At 43.4% G+C, this 19,678-nt stretch overlaps 2 protein-coding genes across 2 annotated transcripts; both read left to right on the forward strand.

Moving 5' to 3' along the window:
- The first annotated feature begins 6,251 nt into the window (after positions 1-6,251).
- On the forward strand, positions 6,252-16,421 carry LOC148816899 (uncharacterized). Its single transcript, XM_088939354.1, has 4 exons — positions 6,252-6,432; positions 12,975-13,031; positions 14,043-14,366; positions 14,761-16,421. Exons 2-4 carry the CDS (start codon positions 12,995-12,997, stop codon positions 14,871-14,873), a joined length of 474 nt encoding a protein of 157 aa, XP_088795480.1. The 5' UTR covers positions 6,252-6,432; positions 12,975-12,994; the 3' UTR covers positions 14,874-16,421.
- A 509-nt stretch (positions 16,422-16,930) lies between these two features.
- LOC148816900 (uncharacterized) lies at positions 16,931-19,678 on the forward strand. Its single transcript, XM_088939352.1, has 2 exons — positions 16,931-17,033; positions 17,722-19,678. Exon 2 carries the CDS (start codon positions 17,729-17,731, stop codon positions 18,350-18,352), a length of 624 nt encoding a protein of 207 aa, XP_088795478.1. The 5' UTR covers positions 16,931-17,033; positions 17,722-17,728; the 3' UTR covers positions 18,353-19,678.

Below are 19,678 nucleotides of genomic sequence, written 5' to 3' on the forward strand. Positions count from 1 at the left end.
ACAGTACTTTAACTTTTTATTGAGAGGCTCCTTTTTTAAAGCATCAGTTTACACCTTCAATATCTCTGATTTAATAGGCAATTTTAATTGTTTATGTATACTTCTTCCTTCTGCAGGATATTGCAGAGCATAATTATACAATAAAGAATGGTCAGTCGGGTTTCCGAGCTTTAACTGCCTATGCCAAAGAATGAATTTTAACCTTAGATTGTCTATAACTCTTTGGCTTATGTTTTATAAGTAATTCACCCTACAGTTTGATTTAAATGCCCAGGAAGGTCAATAAACTCTACTGAAGGAGGTATTTCATCAACACAGCACTTCAGCAATTTCAGTCAGACATGAACTGAAAACGTCTGCATAGCTTCTGTCTTTGAAATAAAAAGAGCTTGATTCTACCATAAATTTGTGTGAAGGAAAAAAAACCTGCTCATTACACTCTCGTTATTGAAGAGGTGTAGGTAAAGCACTAGTATATATCAAAAAGAGCATAGGGACACATGAAGAGAACCTACAGGAATTGAGGGTTTCAGAACTTATATGGGTCAGAATCAGAACACATTCATCAAGTAATGATATACACCACCAAATTCAGATATGAATTACAATGCAGTCTTCATACAGTATAACGACATTATTGTTATATATACATACAGTAAATGAAGAATGGCTGTTCTGGAATGTATATATATATATTATAGGAAAAAGGTATCCAGGATGTCAACAGCTGAAACTGAAATGATACACATGGTTAATGATTGTTTTTACTCTGTCAGAACAGCTACAGTGATAGAGACAGAGCCCGTATTGATCTGGTGTGTATTGATCACACAATTAGAACAGTGTACAGAAAACAGAGCAAAGAACTGCACGGGAATTGTGATCATCATATGGTATCATTTGAAGTATACTTTGAAACTTTACTATTAGAGTCCAAAACAAACCTAATAAATACAAACGAGCATGAGATGTACTTGTATGAAAGAATGGGATGGTTTTGAGAAGCAGTATGATTTAGGATTTATATGAAATCAGTAGACTAGATTAATCAGGGGTGAAATAAATCAAAACTTTAAAAAAAGAAGTGGACAAAAGAGTTTAAAAGAACAAACACCTGGCAGAGGATATTTAATGTTAACATGTGCAGACCGTTACATGCAGGCAGCAGAAACTATACATTTAAGATGGGAGAAAAGCTGATCGTGTAGAGGCTGCCTATGAAAAATACTCTTGTGTTTATGTTGACAAACCATTTGCACTTTCTAGACCAGTGTCTCCCGAGATTGGCCATGTAAGAATGCACAAGGTCTTCTGTTTTTTGTCTTCTCAGTTTTTAATCACTGTTTTATTGCTTGTAGTTTTCTTTTTTGGGTAATATTTGTAAATTTGCTTTCATCTTTTAAAAGGAAAAATGGGATTTGTAATTAGCATTCATACTGTATTATTTTCTGAGTTTCATAGCTACTGTTACCTGATAATTAACCAAATAAGACATCTGCAAAAGTGCAAAACAGTCATAGTGGGTCAGATTCAAAATCATGCCCATCTGTGTCTATTCAATATTACTTGATCAACTAGTAAGAAATGTTTAATCAGAAATAATAACAAACAGGTTTAGAAGAGTTCTTTACGATGAAAATGTGAACTCTTGCGAAGTCTTTATTAAGAGTTATGAGCTCTTGATGTTGAGTAGTTTTAAAACTCAGGATTGAACAAAGACGCAAGTTACATAAACATCTAAACAAGTAATTTGATCAATTAAGTCATGAATTATCACTGGAGATTAAGTGTTCAGAAGAAATGAAAATAAGCAGACAGTGTTCCTCTATAACCAGGGTTGAAAACCACTGTTCTGGACAAAGTGAGAAAGCAATAAACAAGGCAAACAGAACATTAACATATTGGTAATGTTGAAATCAAGGGTGTTATTATTGCCAGCTCCAAATGATTGTTGTTTCCATTTGATTTACCCTGTTCTGTAGGTGGAGTACAAAGGGTATTAACAGAGGAAATGTTTTAATGTTGTCTTTGCTCCTTGGCAGTCACAAGCATTAAACATCCAAAGAGTCAAATGAGCAGGAACTAATTATTAATTTGGTTCTAATAGCCGTCTTAGAACATAAATATTTAAAGAAGTCTGAGCCATTCCTAGTGAGGTCCTTAAGCCCATCTTCATGGGATGGGGTACAGACAAAGCAGGCCTCAAGGCAGGGTAAATACAGCACAGCAAGCCAGCAAACACAGAAAGGCACAGAAAGAGGAAACATCGTCAGTGCAAGCAAAGAGGATTGGTTTCTGAGAGTGTTCGCTTTTCTCAAGTGAACTGTCAGCCAGGCACTGTCCAGGTCGATGGAGCACTGAAAGAGCATCAGTCATAAAGAGGCTTGCTGTCTTGTCAATTTGTGGAAAATCAGATTTCCTGTATCGTCCACAGGCTAAAATATATCTTTCTGTAGGTAGTGATGGATGCATTGTTTTGAATAGGGAAATTGTTGTTCATTTATTTATTAGCATCCATGCTCAGGGAGAGAATCGGTTCTGGAGAAAATACATTTGTTCAAAAGAATACAGGTTCCTTCTTGACCTTTTTAGATGTTTTGAGTCTTGATTTCTGGAAGAATTCTGTATTTTTATGTAAAAGTCAGGAATCTGGTACCCACAGATTTATAACTATCGTATAATTACAGTGAGACACGGTGTGTAGTATATGCATGTACACAGTATTGAAGTAGCTCCTGTGACTGGGCTCACAGAGTCAGGTGTGTGGAGATACGTCCCTGAACACATTGCCAGGCTGCATCCCTGTTTCAGCAAAAGACCTACAGTAACCAGACACACCTGCAGTGAGAAGCAAACAAGAGCTGTGTCCAGCATGTTTGACTGACCCAGTTTTATTTGTTTTTAGTGTAATATGCCTCAAGGAAACATACCACATGTTAATTGGACTAATTAGGTCTTATTTAAACTCACTAATATTTAACAGTAACCCACATTTCCTTATTTTTGTGTTTTATCGTTAACACATAACTGGTATTTCTAAATGTATGTGTGTGGTTTCTTATAATATATCATAATATTTTTTCACTTCCTGATAATTGATTATTAATAAGCAATTAAGCCCAAAACCACTACAACAGTTTTGGTCACTATATTGCAACAATGATATTGCTGCTCTGGCTGACAATGATATAAGCTGTGTGCTTCTATGGCTGTCCTGTAGCCTTGAGGGCTCCACGTACACAACATCCTGGGTCACGCAACTATTCAGGAAATTACAGCTTCGCCTGACCACAGACCGGCGCAGTGTGGGAGGATTCTGGATGTGAATCCGAGCCAGAAATACAGAAAGAAAAAGAAAGAGGAAGGTAAAAGATGAACACTTGACAGTTATCCTACAGTCATTGTCTTGTGAGTCATCGCTAATGATATTGGCACAGCTGCTGGCAAGCTTACATACAGCATTTTATTAAGTTTTTCCCTGTTACAAGCACAATTGTCCATTCTGGATAAATCATGGAAGAAGACCACAGTTAGAAACTAGTCACAGTGAGGTTAGTACAACAGATAACGTCCGTGACTACTTCTAGATCCTCATTTTCCTGAAAATGACCTTAATGGGAGATCTGCTGTTGACATAAAAGCACAGGATTCAAATGCTCAGGATTATGATTTCAGGACAAATGAAGTAACGGGATTCGCATCCGTGTTCTGAAGCAAATGGATGAGACGGCCATTGAGTGCATGTACTAACGGTACACAGCCGTTAGGAGTTCGGAGTTATGGAGGAAAGGAAAGGCTGACATTGTCAGCCATATGGACATTTTCTGACTATGTAACCTAGATGCTGAGCAGTGAAGGATTCACTGATCTGACCATTTATCGATATGTGGCTCTTCCTAAGCATCTAGTGCAAATTGTGAATGTCTATCAGTTTAATGAACTAATCAAAACCCAATCACAGAACAACTTGAGGTTAGCCATTTGGACTAGCTCATGAGGATAAAGTCCAGTCAAGATGTAGGTGTAGCTGTAGAGCTGGACAGCATCTACAACCATGGGCAAAGTGGCCAGGACTGATGGGCAAAGTTATGAGGTTCGTGGATGATTGAACCTCCCAGCAAATATTTATTATTATTTCATAAAATGACAGCTGTGCTCTAACAATTATTTGGGCTTTAATAAACATGTATTCATCTTGTATTTATTTGGTTGTATTTAAAAATTACTCTTTGGTGATTTTTGTACTGACCCACACTGAGGCTGTCAGTCAAAGACCTGGTAGAGCAGCACAACGCACAACATGTTGTTCTACAGGCCCAATAGAAGATAAGATTTAAAAAAGTGCCCAACCATTATAACTGCATTAACTTGATTTAAATAGCAAGCTCCTTGCAACATGACATTGTAGATATCTGACTCTGGCCTGCAGTCACGGACCTGGTCTGGAGAGAATTTTGAACAGACACCTGCTGTTGTACGTGACACCACAGAAATAGCTGAAACATCATCAAGAATAGCCACTGGACCATAAGTACAGTGCTGACACTTAAACCCCCATTCATGGTAATAACATGGCTGGATTCAGACTATAAAAACCGCTATATAATTTAATAAAAGTTTGGATACTGGGCTGCATGGTATCGCTGTGGTTAGCATTGTTCCCTCGCAGTGCTGGGGCACTATCTGCATTTGTGTGTTTGTATGTTCTCCCCTGTGTATGAGTGGGTTCCCTTCAACAGTCGTAAGACATGCTGGTAGATGAATGGACTTCTGGGAAAGTTGGACCCGGTGTGAGTGTGCGTGTCTGTGACCGTGTGCGCCCTGCGATGGACTGGCGTCCCGCCCAGGGTGTATCCTGCCTTGTGCCTGCTGCTAGCCGAGATTAGCTCTCTCGTGACTCTGAGCTAGATGAATCTGTTAGAAAGTGGATGGATGGATTTTACATACTTTTTGGTCATGCCTAATATTTATTAAATTGCAACAGATCTAATAGACAACTCTGTGTTATCTATAGTAACAAACGTATTTAACTAATGGATAAAGAAGAGAAGCATGTGCTCATCATTGCATCAGTACATCACTGAAGGATGTATTGCATCAGCAAGCACTGCCTGAACTCCACCATGTTTTGAAGCATCTGTTTCCCATTCTTATTCATTTTGCAGCATATAGCAGGCAGGGGTGAGGGTAATGGTGTGTGGGATTAAAGCACAGAGCGTTTCACCATGTGTCAGTGCTCAGACCAGAGAAATCTGAGAGGCCTGCTCTACAATACAGCCTTGCATTGCTCACCTCAGACAGAGTTTTTTCATTTGGTCGGGGGTTCCTAAATGCATTGGCCGATTTCAAAATCTAGTTAAATGCCTTATAGTTTTGGTGCAAACCTTTAACTGTAAACAGACACTTTACATGTAAACGATCTAAGCCAGGATTCTGCAGTCATGGCCTTCGAGAGCCACTGGTTCATCTAGGTTCTGTGCCAGATGTGTGAATTAATGTAAATGAACTTCTTAGCCGAACTCCTGTACTGTATGTACACGTTTTCCATGGACCACATTAAATCAAACCACATTAAACCTACACCCCATTGGCAAATTCCAAACCTAAGATGTGAGAGAGAGAAGCACTTGGGAAAGCAGAAAACAGATTAGAATAGTTTGATGGTCACTAATTGTTGACTGTTGAAAGCTATCTATAAAAAAAAATAGGTTCCTGGCTCTTAGGAGCAAGTTTGCAGTGACCATGCCTTAATATAGTAGATGCAGTGTACAGATTGTACAAAAGCAAAGCCATCCTTACAAACATGAAAGCTTCTATGCCTGGTCTAGTGTCCTCGTATGTCTATGATTTGTCTTTAGTTCTCTGTCTTGAGATTTGATGACCTTGTTTCATCAGCCTCACTGTTTAGGCTCTGGTGTCCTCAGCTCCAGTTTTTGGTGCAGAATGGCCAAAAGCCCATGTCTTCGGTGTAATAACTACATTATTTTGGCCTGACAAATGAGTGATGAGCACATCTATTGCAAATATAATTAGGCTGCAGAATTTTTAAATACGTGCGTTTTTAAGGGGGGAGGGTGGATTTGAGATGTGGATTGATGTATTTTCTTAAATCTGCAATTATTTGAAATGGCTGGACCAGGAGGCTGACAAAATGGGGTGGCAAATTATACTTTAGAGTGCTTTCTGCTGAAAGGTGTTCCCACACAGCCCCTGCCCCGTGTCTCTAATTTTAAGGTCCGTGGCTCTGAATCACTGCAGAGGGAGAGCAGTTTCAGACACTGCAGCTATTTTTTTTAATGTGGAGGAGGTGGTGTCTTAGCCAGTGCCTGGAGTTCTACTGCAGCAATAAAACTGCCTGATCAGTTCTGCACTGTGGCAGAAGCACAGGAACACGAAGGAGGACAGCAGAGAGAAATACACACATCAGCTCAGGTAAGAAACCTAAAACTGAAGAGGGTTCAATCTCCAGTAATGATGAGAAGAGAGAAATAATGCTTTAGCAAATTCAAAGTGAAGCTTTTATGCTTTTATTCAAGAATGCATGATTGAAGAAAGAGACTTCTTGATAAATATACAGTAGGTCTTCATGGTTTTTGCTCATTAATAAAGCTTTCAAAGAGGGGCTTAACTGAAAATAGTATGTACACAAATGATGGGGAATTTAATCAAATGAATGCAAACTGCAGGTAACATTTGCTGGAGAGGGTCTCAGCTAAACCCCTAAAACAGTTAAAATTAAAATGAATTAAGAACATTGTGAAGAGAGAGAGAAAACTGAGTGCTTGAAAGGAGAGACGATTGCCTGAAAATGACCAATTTTACTGTGAAGAATCAGGCTACAAAGTCGAACAGGGGATAAATTACAGAGAGCAATAGAGACATGATCAATATAAGCATCTGACTGCTGCAGCAGAGGGTGTGCATGCGGATGAGAGGGGGGCTGCTGGGGGCTGAGGGGGCTCTGCAGGAGCATCAGGCTACAGAACACAACGAAGTGGAGAACACAGACGGGCGTGTGGGCTGAGCCCCTGCTTCTCGGCTGGAATGGCCGTCGGATGTGTTGTGTTTTCTGGATTTCCAGGGCAGTTCTGGCAGTGAAAAGCACGAAGAGCACTTTTTGATACATATCTGCCCTCTGATATCTGCTAGGAGGCTAGCAGAGAGGAAAAGCTGGCAGAATAATGTGCCGAGATGCTGCTCTTGCTCTTATTGTTGAATTCCTGGCTGTGTGCTGATTGCGGAGTCTGAGCACTGCAGCCTGCAGGACTGCAGAACCTGGAGGTGACAAGAATAATGTCCCAGTACGTGGAAATGAGCCTCACTGCAGCTGGCATGTGGGGAAGTCTGTTGCAGATTGTAGTAGACAACATTTACGTCACCAGCCAGAATGCAGTGTGCTCTGCTAGGCGTCCCATAAGGGGGCGAAGTGTGGGATCAACCTGGAAAGAGGTGTACATTGAAAGCAAGATATTTTAGTGAATGCTCAAAGGCCAAGGCAAAGACAGAAAGAAATAAGGAGGTACTATAGGAGAGGTCTCTTCAGTGCAGCAACTTTTTCCAGACCGGCCACAGATTTACTTCTTAAATCAACACAATGTGGTTGTGGTTGAATTCTAGAGGGGAAAAAAAGAACTGCATTTTATTTCAATGAGCAACATAAATAAATGCAGCTGTTGTTTTCTAAAATAAGAATCAGATCTGAACAGTTTGTGGGCGTATGAATGTGAATAAGAACGTGGAACCACTGCACTCGTTTGAGATAATGGACTGTCGCCTCTCAATCTAGGCTAATTTTTCAATAAGAGAGCTTGCATTTGAAATGGAAAACAATCTGTAGTGATGTACTGTATGAGTTGTGGTTGCGCATTATAAATGTGATACGTCCCAGAACACACGACACAGCAAGTGCTTTGTGCTGAGTATGTTCGCAAAACCCCGTCAGTTACCTAATGCTTCAAGTAGAACTGTCTGACTTCTGCTAGACTGAAGCCGACTCCCAGTCACGTTTTTGAAATATCCTGTCATATCCTCTTCAGGATCTCCACTCAGTCAGGCTCTGACCAAAGTTATGAATCTCTATGAATCCCCTTTGGAAATCTGATCCCCTTTGATCAAGGACATCATCCCTCCAGTTCCTCCTGAAGACCTGAAAGATTTCGAATGGGTGGGATCCTTCTAACTTCCAGTAAAGTCAACCATAGGTTGACACTCACACGCTGCTTATAACCCGGTCAATGAGCTTGCAGCACTAAGCCTTTTGTTTCTTTTGTCATGTTACCAGATTTTGAAAGATTTGGTAAAATATAGTTTCCCAGGCAGAATTTCACAGCAGTTCCCCTGAAAGAACTCTATACACTCTGAGTGAGGCTGAAAGCCACAAACATCGCATGCATCATGTCATGCCCATCTTCAAAACAACATGACTAAACTCCGGGCCATCTGGTAGTTGAAGGCAACGTGCGCTGGAGTATATCTTCATTAGCTGTGGCCAGAGACAGTAAATTTGAGATCATTATTGCAGCTTTGACCCTGGCTGGATCCGTTACAAATAGAACACACTCAATCTATTGTGCTTGACAATGCCCTGGGGTCAGGGCTGGTTTTTTTTTTTAAATTGAACTTTTTTTCACTTTTACCATACCATTCATTAAGACACAGTGCTTTGTCTGAGTGACATTTAATGAACGCTGGAGCCATTTTCCATTGCATAAGCTTCCCGAGGCATAAGGAAAGCAGGCAGATTGCCATTCCACTGACTTAAAAAGGCAGTGTTTCCACTTTACTTTTCTCTATGTATTGAAAATGAACAGGTTGTCTAAATGTGATCGCGGCCAAAAGTTTGGTCTGATTCCTAGAAAGGTTGACATAGTTCACCTGCATATTACAACGTGTTGGTCTCTCTGCCTTGAGCTACATTTTTGTTTATCATTTTTGGGATAACAATACTTACCGCTCTTCACTCTATTTGATCTTTTTTCTAAACGTATCTCAGGAAACTTTGAATTATGTAATTATTTACAATTATGTACTTATGATTAGTATGATGTGTTATAAGCATGAACTATGCCATTGAAGTTCCTCTTTAAACTAGGGAAGGTATACAGCAAGGAAGGGTGTGTAAGGTGTACCAGATGCAAAGATAAATATCAGAAGTCATTACTTTAAACTGGGGACAGATTGCAATATTAATCTTTATAAGAATACCGTAATTGGAAGAAAGCATTCCGCAACGTGTCTAGCACCAGTATGCAACTGATTCAAACGAAACCTCATCTGCCCAGTTTGTACTGTATCAAAAGCAAGATAGGTTCCACATGATATCATATCTGAATGAAAAGAGTAACAGTAAGACCCTAAAGAGTGAAATGACTTCTTTAATATTCTGATTTTTCTGCTGACTCCTGCGGTTCAAATATAATGATGCAGCAGTTTATCACCTCTATATCTGCGCTGGTCGCCAACATCAGGCCTTTCAAGGAGACATGAAAAACAGACCCAGCAAATACCTAACAGGATAGTGATATTGAACCCAATGGGTGACGACAATTCTTTAAAGCTTCCAAAAGGGGGGCATCTGTTACATTAACATAGACTAAGACACTTACATAAGAGAAGTCATTTTCAAGGTGATCCTGGGTCCTGGGCTCTGAGCGCTCTTGGGATTGGGTGTCCTTTGTGCAGAGATTGCATGTTCTCCCTTCATTCATGTGGCTATTCTGCAGGTACTCTGGTTTCTTCTCACCTTCCGGAGGCCCGAGTGTGTGTTTTTGTGTACAGTACAGCCCTGTGGTAACCTAGCATCCCATCTAGGACATTGTTCTGCTTTTCATCCCTGTGTCTGTCAGCTTATGATGTGACTCACCTGCATCACTTCAGCGTATGCAGTAGCTACGGATAACAAGTAGACGGGTTATTTTCAAGACCTTTCAACCCACATGTAGGACTCCTAATCCAGTGTCATTTGTTTATATTCCCTGAAGGATCCCATCACGTCAGCGCAGCTGTATCCTGTTGTGGATTGTACTTGCATGATGCATGATGGAATTAAAGTCTGACCTATAGCTAAGATGTCTCTATAAGATAAGAAATGCAAATAGATCAACGGAAATGTAATTGTGTTCATTTCAAAAACCTGCATCAAAATATTTCATCTTTATACTGTGTTTACAAAGGGCGTCAAAAATCATTCTATTTGCACTGCAGTATTTTCCAGGTAATGCATACATTATTGATGAATCTCCTTTTGTATCCAGTTCTGGATCTGTAACAATTTAATTTAGCTGATGAAGAATGCGGAGTTAACAGTAACTGCCGTGTCAAAAAACAAAAAAGCATCCTGTCATCGTGCTGATGAAGGAGCGTGTGCCGGAATCTGGGTAGTAATGCAGACTTGTTTATTGCTTTGGGAATTGTAGTCGGACATCTTGGCTCAGCTAGACACTTAAACAAATCCGAAACCTTTGATTCTTTCCCCTAATGTACAGCAGCACAATCTTTTTTATCCCAAATATACTAGACTTCTCACTGCCTTTTGTGGACAAAGCTGAACATCCCCTGTTGGTTCCAGTCTTCGCTTTTCACTTTTCTCTGTGCTGGGCATCTCCGGGGCAGTGCCCCCTGAGGCGGCCTGTAAAAGCATCTGCCAGCCCTGGGCCTCAGTCGGATGGCCAGCCCAGCCGCTCTGCAGCTGCAGGTCCGCCACGCCTCCGCAGCCCTGCACCTGAGGGCAGACGGTCCACCTGGGCCTTAACCTCAGTGTGCTCAGCCTCCGCAGCCCTGCACCTGAGGGCAGACGGTCCACCTGGGCCCTTACCTCAGTGTGCTCAGCCTCCGCAGCCCTGCACCTGAGGGCAGACGGTCCACCTGGGCCCTTACCTCAGTGTGCTCAGCCTCCGCAGCCCTGCACCTGAGGGCAGACGGTCCACCTGGGCCCTTACCTCAGTGGGCTCAGCCTCTGCAGCCCTGCACCTGAGGGCAGACGGTCCACCTGGGCCCTTACCTCAGTGGGCTCAGCCTCCGCAGCCCTGCACCTGAGGGCAGACGGTCCACCTGGGCCCTTACCTCAGTGGGCTCAGCCTCCGCAGCCCTGCACCTGAGGGCAGACGGTCCACCTGGGCCCTTACCTCAGTGGGCTCAGCCTCTGCAGCCCTGCACCTGAGGGCAGACGGTCCACCTGGGCCCTTACCTCAGTGTGCTCAGCCTCCGCAGCCCTGCACCTGAGGGCAGACGGTCCACCTGGGCCCTTACCTCAGTGTGCTCAGCCTCCCCAGCCCTGCACCTGAGGGCAGACGGTCCACCTGGGCCCTTACCTCAGTGGGCTCAGCCTCCGCAGCCCTGCACCTGAGGGCAGACGGTCCACCTGGGCCCTTACCTCAGTGTGCTCAGCCTCCGCAGCCCTGCACCTGAGGGCAGACGGTCCACCTGGGCCCTTACCTCAGTGTGCTCAGCCTCCGCAGCCCTGCACCTGAGGGCAGACGGTCCACCTGGGCCCTTACCTCAGTGGGCTCAGCCTCTGCAGCCCTTTCCCGCGCAGCTTGAGGGAATACCCCGCTGCAGCCTCAGCGCGGCTGCCCCTCGAAACCCAGACTCTGTTCCACCAGTGTTACTCCAGGACTGGGATGAGGGCTTTGAGGAGAGATGGTCGCTGGTCTTGTGGCTGCTGCCCAGCCCGTATCTCGGGACCCTCCAGTTCCATCACTAGGAGGTTCAGGCACTTCAGCGGGGGACCTGGATGACACCCATGAGCCTCTGCCAGGCCCCTGGCTTCCTGTCCCCAAACACGGGCTCAGCCAGTGCAGAGGGGGGCGTTGGGAGTTTTGCATCCTTCCTTCCCTGAAAGCAGCAGCAGACGATATAAAGAAAACCCACAAACAAACGATACACCTGTACATACATGGCAATATCCACAGATACTGCATGAATGAGAACTAAAACCCATTTGTTTACAAACTGAGGAAGCTTGTATTTGTGTTCAGAAGGGAGGAATTAATTAAACAAAGGGTTGGAAGGGTCCTCTGGGATGGAATGCACTTTAAGTACAACTCAGAGCTGATAGACGTGGGAACCAATGACTTTCTGGCAGAAACTCCCATGTGATACAGCGCAGCCGGCATTTACCACAACGAGCACAGCGGGACACATTTATCTCACGGATGGAGCAGAAGTCTGGAAATGTTTGGGGTTTGTGTTGAATCAAATGCAGACATATTGCAACTCAGATGTTTTTTTCTTATTGCTACAAAATGTCTTCAGACACATAAAACTAAAACAGTAAAACAGTCGTCAGCAAGGAAGCACTGCTCATAAAACAGACACAGCACAAACAAAGAGTGGGGCAGTGTCTATGACTATCTTTTTGTTTTCCATGAGGATAGATTATTCATAGTGTTTTAAGGAGTATTACAAGAACAAATAATGAAATTACAGATTTTAATTTCGTGGATAATAGCAGTTAATGTGCACTGTGATGTATATACAGTTTACAGTAGCTTTTGTCTCAGCTGAGGTGGTTTGAAATAAAGATATGCTTTTATGACTAAAGCTACCGTGAAGTTTGAGTCTGATATGTTTTGGGGTTGTGTAGTGTCCATGTTTCAGGCAACTATTGCCTGGAACTTTTTAATTCTAAGCATTTTAGGCTTGGGAAAACAAGTTTCCAACATACTGACACTACATTTTATTTTGAAAGTGTTAAGAAGCTGTGTTCTGCAATGCTTTAATGAAAGTGTTTTGATGACAAATCAGTTTTTTTTATTTCTTTCATATTAAAAATGTACAACTCAGTCATGAAACACTTCATATAATACAAACCTATATGTTGGTAACTTATGTTTGAAAGGTGCTTGAGTGTACTTCCCTGGACTGTTTGAAATATCTGCAGAAAATAAATTGCATAGGCTCATGCTTGGTGAACGCGTGATAATACAGATGTTTGAATGTCTAACTGTAATGTCTTTTGTTCCGATTTCTTGCAGTTTTACATAAAGACAGCAAGATGAACAGTTTGTTCATATTTGGTGTTTTTCTAGCAGGTAAGATGCATTTAGGATTATTAACTTATGATGCAATAGTAGGCTTAATCTGAAATGTTTGGCTGTTTTACTGAGCTTTGCTCTTTCTTTACGCAAAATTTCAACAAATAATAATAAAGCAACAAAAATTCAGGAAGGGGAAGACAGGAGGACAGATTGCCTTCAGTTGTTACTGGTAACTGGAATCCTATGAACTAAATTCATATTCTGGACTGAGCAGACAAAAGAAAGGTTTCTGTCTCGTACACTTTGTCCGTTGCCATTTTCTTACTTCTTCCAACATCGCCTTTCATAGATGAAGGTATTTTCAAGTGATTGTGCTTGTCATGGTCAAAAATGTATGCATCTTTGCCGCACTGGGGCCCTGGGTTCAATTCCAGACCTGGGGTGCTGTCTGCATGGCGTTTATATGTTCTCCACATGTTTGTGTGGGTTTCCTTTGGGTGCTGTGGTTTCCTCCCACTGTCAAAGGTCATGCTGGTAAGTTCATTGGCTTCTGGGAAAATTGGCCCTGAAGCGAGTGTGTTTGTATCTGTGTCTGACTGGTGTCCCATCCAGGATGTGCCCTACCTTCTGACCCATTGCTTGCTGGGACAGGCTCCAGCTCCTGCATGACCCTGAAGTTGATGAAGCAGATAGAACATGAATAGACGATTTGCACTTGTAAATGCCTTGGCAAAGTCTGCAGTTTGTTTACCTTATTTCGATGACACTTTTATCCAAAGTACCTTCCCAAAAGTTCTAACTACAATACTAATTTCTTTTGCATGGTACCAATTTATCTGGTTGATGTTCCTGATGTATTTTATATAAGGTAGCTTGATCAAAGGATTAGAGCCGAACAGTCTCTAGGGATGTGACTCCAGTCAAGTTCAGAACACTGTTGTTCCACATGGCCACCTGCTTCTGCTCTCCTGGTTAATGTGGAAAAAGCCTTTCAGTCCATGTTAGTTGTTTTTTTCCTCACACTGAATTGGTCAGTTCATTCTAGTTTCTGTTGATCCCCCCCAGTTTCTGCGGCCCCAACACTCAGCGATAACAACATCAAAGTGTGCCGCCAAGAGGATGAGTCTCTGAGGATAGACTGCAACATCCCACCCAAGCCCAACCAGATGAGCACCTACTCCTTCTCCATGACCAAAGCGGGCAAGGAGACGCCCATCACCACCAACGTCACCGGAAGCACAACAGACTTGAAATTCAAGGATAAGATCCGGGTGGTAGCGCTGGAAAACAGCGGCTTCCGACTGACAATAACCAGCTTCCAGCTGACCGAGAACACCACCTTCATCTGCAAAGTCCAGAGCGTAATTGCCACTGCGCAGGTGGAGAAAGGTGAGGCTCGCGAGAGAATCCTTTTCCCTTTCGAGTTCCCTTCAGTTCTCCGCCTCCATCCTGATAATCAGCATATTTGTAAAAAGAATCACTAAGCAAAACCTGGGAAACAAACCTTTGTGTTTTTCCCTACATCTGACGGTGTTTTTTGCAGTCTGTCTGTGCTGCATAAGAGTATCGTGATCAGCTATTATTTAATTGTAAACAAACAGAGGAAGACAGAAACACAAACCTTCTCCCTTTGCTAATGTCAGTTGTTTTGAAGTCAAATATTTCATTCAGTCAGTTAATAATGATATGGTGAAATATGTCCTTTGTGTCTCTTTTGTTGTTCTAAACAAAATGTTTCTTTCTTCTCTTCTCTCTGTCTTATCTTCTTTTTTCCACTTTGTAGGTAAACTGGTGACCTGTTCAGCGATTAATGCATTTCTCCACAGCTGTCCTTGGCTCCTCTACGCTTTGCTTGCTCTTCAAGTGATCCGGAGCTGGGGTCTGCCATCCCTCTGAGCGATAACAATACAACGAGAATCCAAAAAAGCAAAATAAAAAAAAGAAAAGAACACCAATAGGTCAGAGGATTAGAAATTAAATTGTCTTTTATGAAACCAACTAAGGGAACATGCATGATCCACTGTGGTTAGGCACTGCAGCCCTTTTCCAACCTTCTGTCTGTTTTTGTTTTGGTGGGGGGGGTTATATACTCATCTGCCCAGGAATGGCTATGCCGTCTGTCAAGGAAAATAGTTTCAAAAAATCTAGACAAAAATAAAATCTTTTCTTTATACAGGTAATTATTTTGCTCATTTTCTTCCTACACTCTAGTTTCTTTGTGATATTATAAAAATGAACTGATGTTTTGGAAACAGGTTGTGCCATCTCCAGTAAATGTCTTGCTCTCATGGTGAAAATGCCTGCCTTCATTTAGAGTCACAGGCTTGTCACTGACTGTTCTGCACATCACTCGATATATAATGTTACACAGAACAAAATGCCATTCAGTAAGTATAACAACTAATCCTGCTGTACCTTTTGCATTGAAATGAGTTTGCAAAAGAAAGCAATGCCTCATCTCCGTCTCCATTAATCAAGTTATCCCAGACTGTGGGCTGATGTTCATGTCTCAGCTGTAAGGCAATTCCATGTCAGCTGAGATTGTATACAGAACACCCACACAGGAAGTATACAATTAAGCAGGACTAACACTCCAAGCTGGAATTACAGGAACAACTCTGAAAAGTAAAAGGATGCATGAAGGTCTATCATAAGTACATCCACCTTCAGTAGGCAACATGTTATTAGAGCACCTCTAAATGTGTCCATCACACCATATCAGTGGACACAGACATTACGTGACCTTCACATCTTGAAGTATAATTTCTAAATTATAAGAAGTGTAAACATTTAATTGTTTCAGAATTTCCTAGATAGGTAGTACAGTAATCAAATCAAAACAGAAAAATATTCTGACCTGCAGAGAACAGCTGGAGAAAAAATGTCGCTGTAAGTTCTGCACTGAACACAGACATACTGTATAGTACAGTACCTTGTTGGACACTGCCCACTGCTATTTCTTGCTACTGCTCCAGTAAAAGAGGCCTGAAGTCCTAGCAGTTTCAAGACGTATACAGCCATTTCGAGAAAAGCCGCTCTTCATCGCTGTCCTTCCTGTGCTGTTCTGTCGTAAGCCCTTCTACAGACTCTGTGCTTAGCTTGTTTTCCTTGACAGATAACTACAGTATCTGCTTAGGCTGCACTTACTGGCAATGCTTTATTAAGAAGCCTATTGCTCAGGTATATTTCTGTTCATTATCAAACCTTGATATTGTCATATTCAACACCATATCTTTATATGATCTTGTAAATCAAAGTTTAAAAAAAATAAATATGTGAAACAGTACATATGCAAACAAGTAAAACTTTGAAATACTAGTGTAATCACTCCTCTAAATTCTGTTTAACCTGTATAACAGCTACTACCAATACTCCAAGTGTGTCTGCAAAAGCTAAAACTGACTGTCCTGTCCAAACGTCTTTAATAAAGTTCTTATCACAACAGCACTGTTCTTGCTTCCTTCTTCAGTTCAGCGCAGCGCTCGCCACACAAAAATGAGCTCTCAAAAGCGCACAAAGTAGGAGGCACAAGCAGAAAAGTTTTTACTTGGTGATATTACATTATATCCTGAGCCACGATAACGTGGAAAATCGTGGGGTTTAGTCCGTCTTTCTACTACGGTCCAATACGTGCTGTCTAGGTTAATCAGCGTCTCCAAACCGCAAGGTGTGTGGGTCCCCAGACAGACATGCGTCCTCTCCACGCTACCCTGCCTTGCGACCATTGTTGCTAAATAACTAAATAATTTCTGAGACATCATCATCTGTGTGTCTCAAAAAATTGCTTATTTTCCGAAACTGTCCACCGCTTTTGTAGAATGTAGTTCAGGAGTTAGTCCCACGATGTTCAATGTGTTTTCCTTGGATGAAGCAAACGGGAACTAGACACAGCTCCGCCGGCGAAGGTGCGTACAGCGAGTTTGTGGAAAAGGACCTGGCCAAGATCCAAATGCGAAGCAAGAACTTGCAGAAATGAAAGTGAAAGAAGTCTGTAAAAACTACCGCTCCGCCCCAGAACAGCGATTTAAAAACTGAAAACAAGGGCCGCGTAAAAAGGTAAGACTTCCGTGTATTTATCCTTAATATTTAATATATAAAAAAGTCGGTGTACTAAATCTGACACTTCAAGAGAAAATATTGCAGCAAAGTGTTGTTTGTAAGGTAGCCTAACGGTATTCATCTGTGTATGAACAAAACATGGAAGACTATTCAGATTCAATGCTGTACGAGTATGGGCGAACCCGTTCTGAATCTTTTACAAACTGAGCCGTATTGCAAATCGGTAGCAGGTTTACAGTTAAGGATTACTAAGCTGAATTCATCAAGAACTTTTATCCCAATTTATCGCGAATATCTTCAGAGCAACGCGAGAGCCAAGTGCGCTTTCTTGACAGAGGTGTGTCAAGATGACTATTTCTGCCTGTATTGATGTTTTCTGCATGTGGAACAAAAGCAGTTTTAAGAGTCCCTCCCTCCCTTCCTTCCTTCAATGCGTCTTAAAACGCTACCTGCTTCAACTTCACTGAAATAAAAACTCTTATTCTCAGAATTCTTACAGTGTGGAGCAGTACTGGGGTGCTTTGGAAATGCTGCTTGTGGTCTAATTTCATCAGCTTTCATGAGTAAAGCTTCTTGCCTGTGGTCAGAAACATATCGCCCGGGCGCCGTGGCATCTCCATCGCCTGTCGAGACCCCCCGGGCTGGCCACCGCAGACTCACGCCATCTTGTCTGTCCCTCTCCAAGCGCCGGGATGCCCTTGAGCTTCTGTGGCTGGGAGAGCCGGCTTGACGGGCGGCAACTGAAGCCGGGCCAGGCGCCCAGGCGGGGCCACGGCTACACCATGTACCACGGGACGCACAAGAGCAGCGCCCGGGCCATCGTCACCTCCGGCTTCCGGCCGTCCTCGGGAGGCACTCTGGGGCCGGGCGTCTACTGCAGCAGGGACATCAGCAAGGCCATGGGCTACCCTGGCTCCTGCAGCCCCGGCGACAGGGTGGTCCTCCTGCTCCGCGTCCGGGTGGGCAAGGTCAAGAAGATCGACGGCCACGGCGCGCTCCTGCAGACGAGCTGGCACCAGCACGGGTACGACACGGCCTGGCTGCCGCCCTCGCCGGGCCACTGCGAGGAGGACTGCGTGTGGGACCCCGGCAGGCTGGCGGTCGTGGGCGTGGCTCACTGCGCCGACCCGGCGGTCAAAAGCGAGCTGGAGACGCTGATCAGGCAGCAGGGCCAGGGGCAGGGGCAGGGGCAGGGGGCCCAGTGCAAGACGTGCGGGCGGCACACCGAGGCCTCTCACGCTGTGGGCAAGTGCTGGGGCTGTGGAGAAACTATCTGCCCCTTCATGACCAAGCATGTCTGCAGGAGGGGCGGCTGACTGAAGATAAGAGTTCAAAAAAACATAATCACAGACCTTCCCCGGTTTCTGCTGGTTCTGAAGAACTGAGGGATATTTTAAAGCCTTTTTTGTTTTTGTGTCAGTCCTTCACCACTGGCAGCCTTTCTAAGTTTACTGCCGCACTCTTGCAGGTTTCGCAGTGGCTTTGCTGACAGGAGCACAGTGCTCGTGTTTCTGTACAGGCTCTTGCTTCCCCGATGTGCTTTACTGCTCTTTACCGTGCTTTTCTCGTGGTATACCACCAAAAGTAATTGATTTACCACAGTGGTGCACTCCAGCCGTGCCTTTCCCCCCTCCCGCCTGAGCTAAACCTTGCTTACTTTTGCATTGGTGCAGTTGATCTCTTCTGCCTCGACGCTGGATCCTCCTGCTGCCCTTTTCGTAATGTAATGGCCGGCCTGAGAACACATGGCACGCCGTGTGAGAATAAATAATTCAGATGCCGGTAGTGTGGCCCTGCCAAGGCCAGAAATTCCTGAGGCCTGAGCTTCTGTGACACAGACCTGGCTGTTTTTGTATGGGACACAGTGAGCAGGGCTCTACAGGGGGCAGAGAAGGCTCCCCTGAAAAACAGCGACTGCTGGCCCCTAGCTGTGATCTATTTCAGCCCAGTAGGTGGCGCACTCTGCCCCTTGGTTTGTGGATCTAATCTTACCCACGTGCTTCTTTGCGCCACCTAAGCAGCAGATCTCACTTTTATCTTTTATTCTCCTTGAAATCCTGGAAAGGTCATCTTTTAAAGGGCCTTCAGTTAACCGACAGCCACAGTCTGTCCGCAAAGGATGAAAAAAGAACTGGGAAATGGAAATCTATGAGCGGGGAAAATAATTTCCTCAAACTCCCCCCTCTCCCAGACGTGTGTCGGCTTGACCGGGGTGTTTAACGTGATTAGCCAAGGTGCTGGTTTCACAGATTTGTGAAGATAGTGCCTGCCCTCTGAAAGGTGAACATTACGATGCGCTTCTGGTGGTGAAACTCGGTAAACTAAGATAAAGCCCTTGTAATGGAATGGCAGTCCCTGCCAGCTCAGTGAGACAAACGCTGACATCTGATTGTGTGAGTATGATTAATATAATCTCAGAAACAAGGTTACCAAAACCATTATGTGGCAGTTTCCATTGTACCTTGTGTGCTCTCGTTATCATATGCATCTTTTAAAACTTGAAAATTATCCCACCCACCCGGGACTTCCCTTCGCATTTCACCCCTCTGTCGAATTCATCGGGACCTAATCAACTATCGAAAAGGCTGTAAATCTGTGTCCTGGTTTGTGTATTTAATGAATAAACTCATGAATGACACAAA

The sequence above is a fragment of the Atractosteus spatula genome, chromosome 22, assembly GCF_055471065.1.
Source record: "Atractosteus spatula isolate fAtrSpa1 chromosome 22, fAtrSpa1.hap1, whole genome shotgun sequence".
Taxonomy (NCBI): Eukaryota; Metazoa; Chordata; class Actinopteri; order Semionotiformes; family Lepisosteidae; genus Atractosteus; species Atractosteus spatula.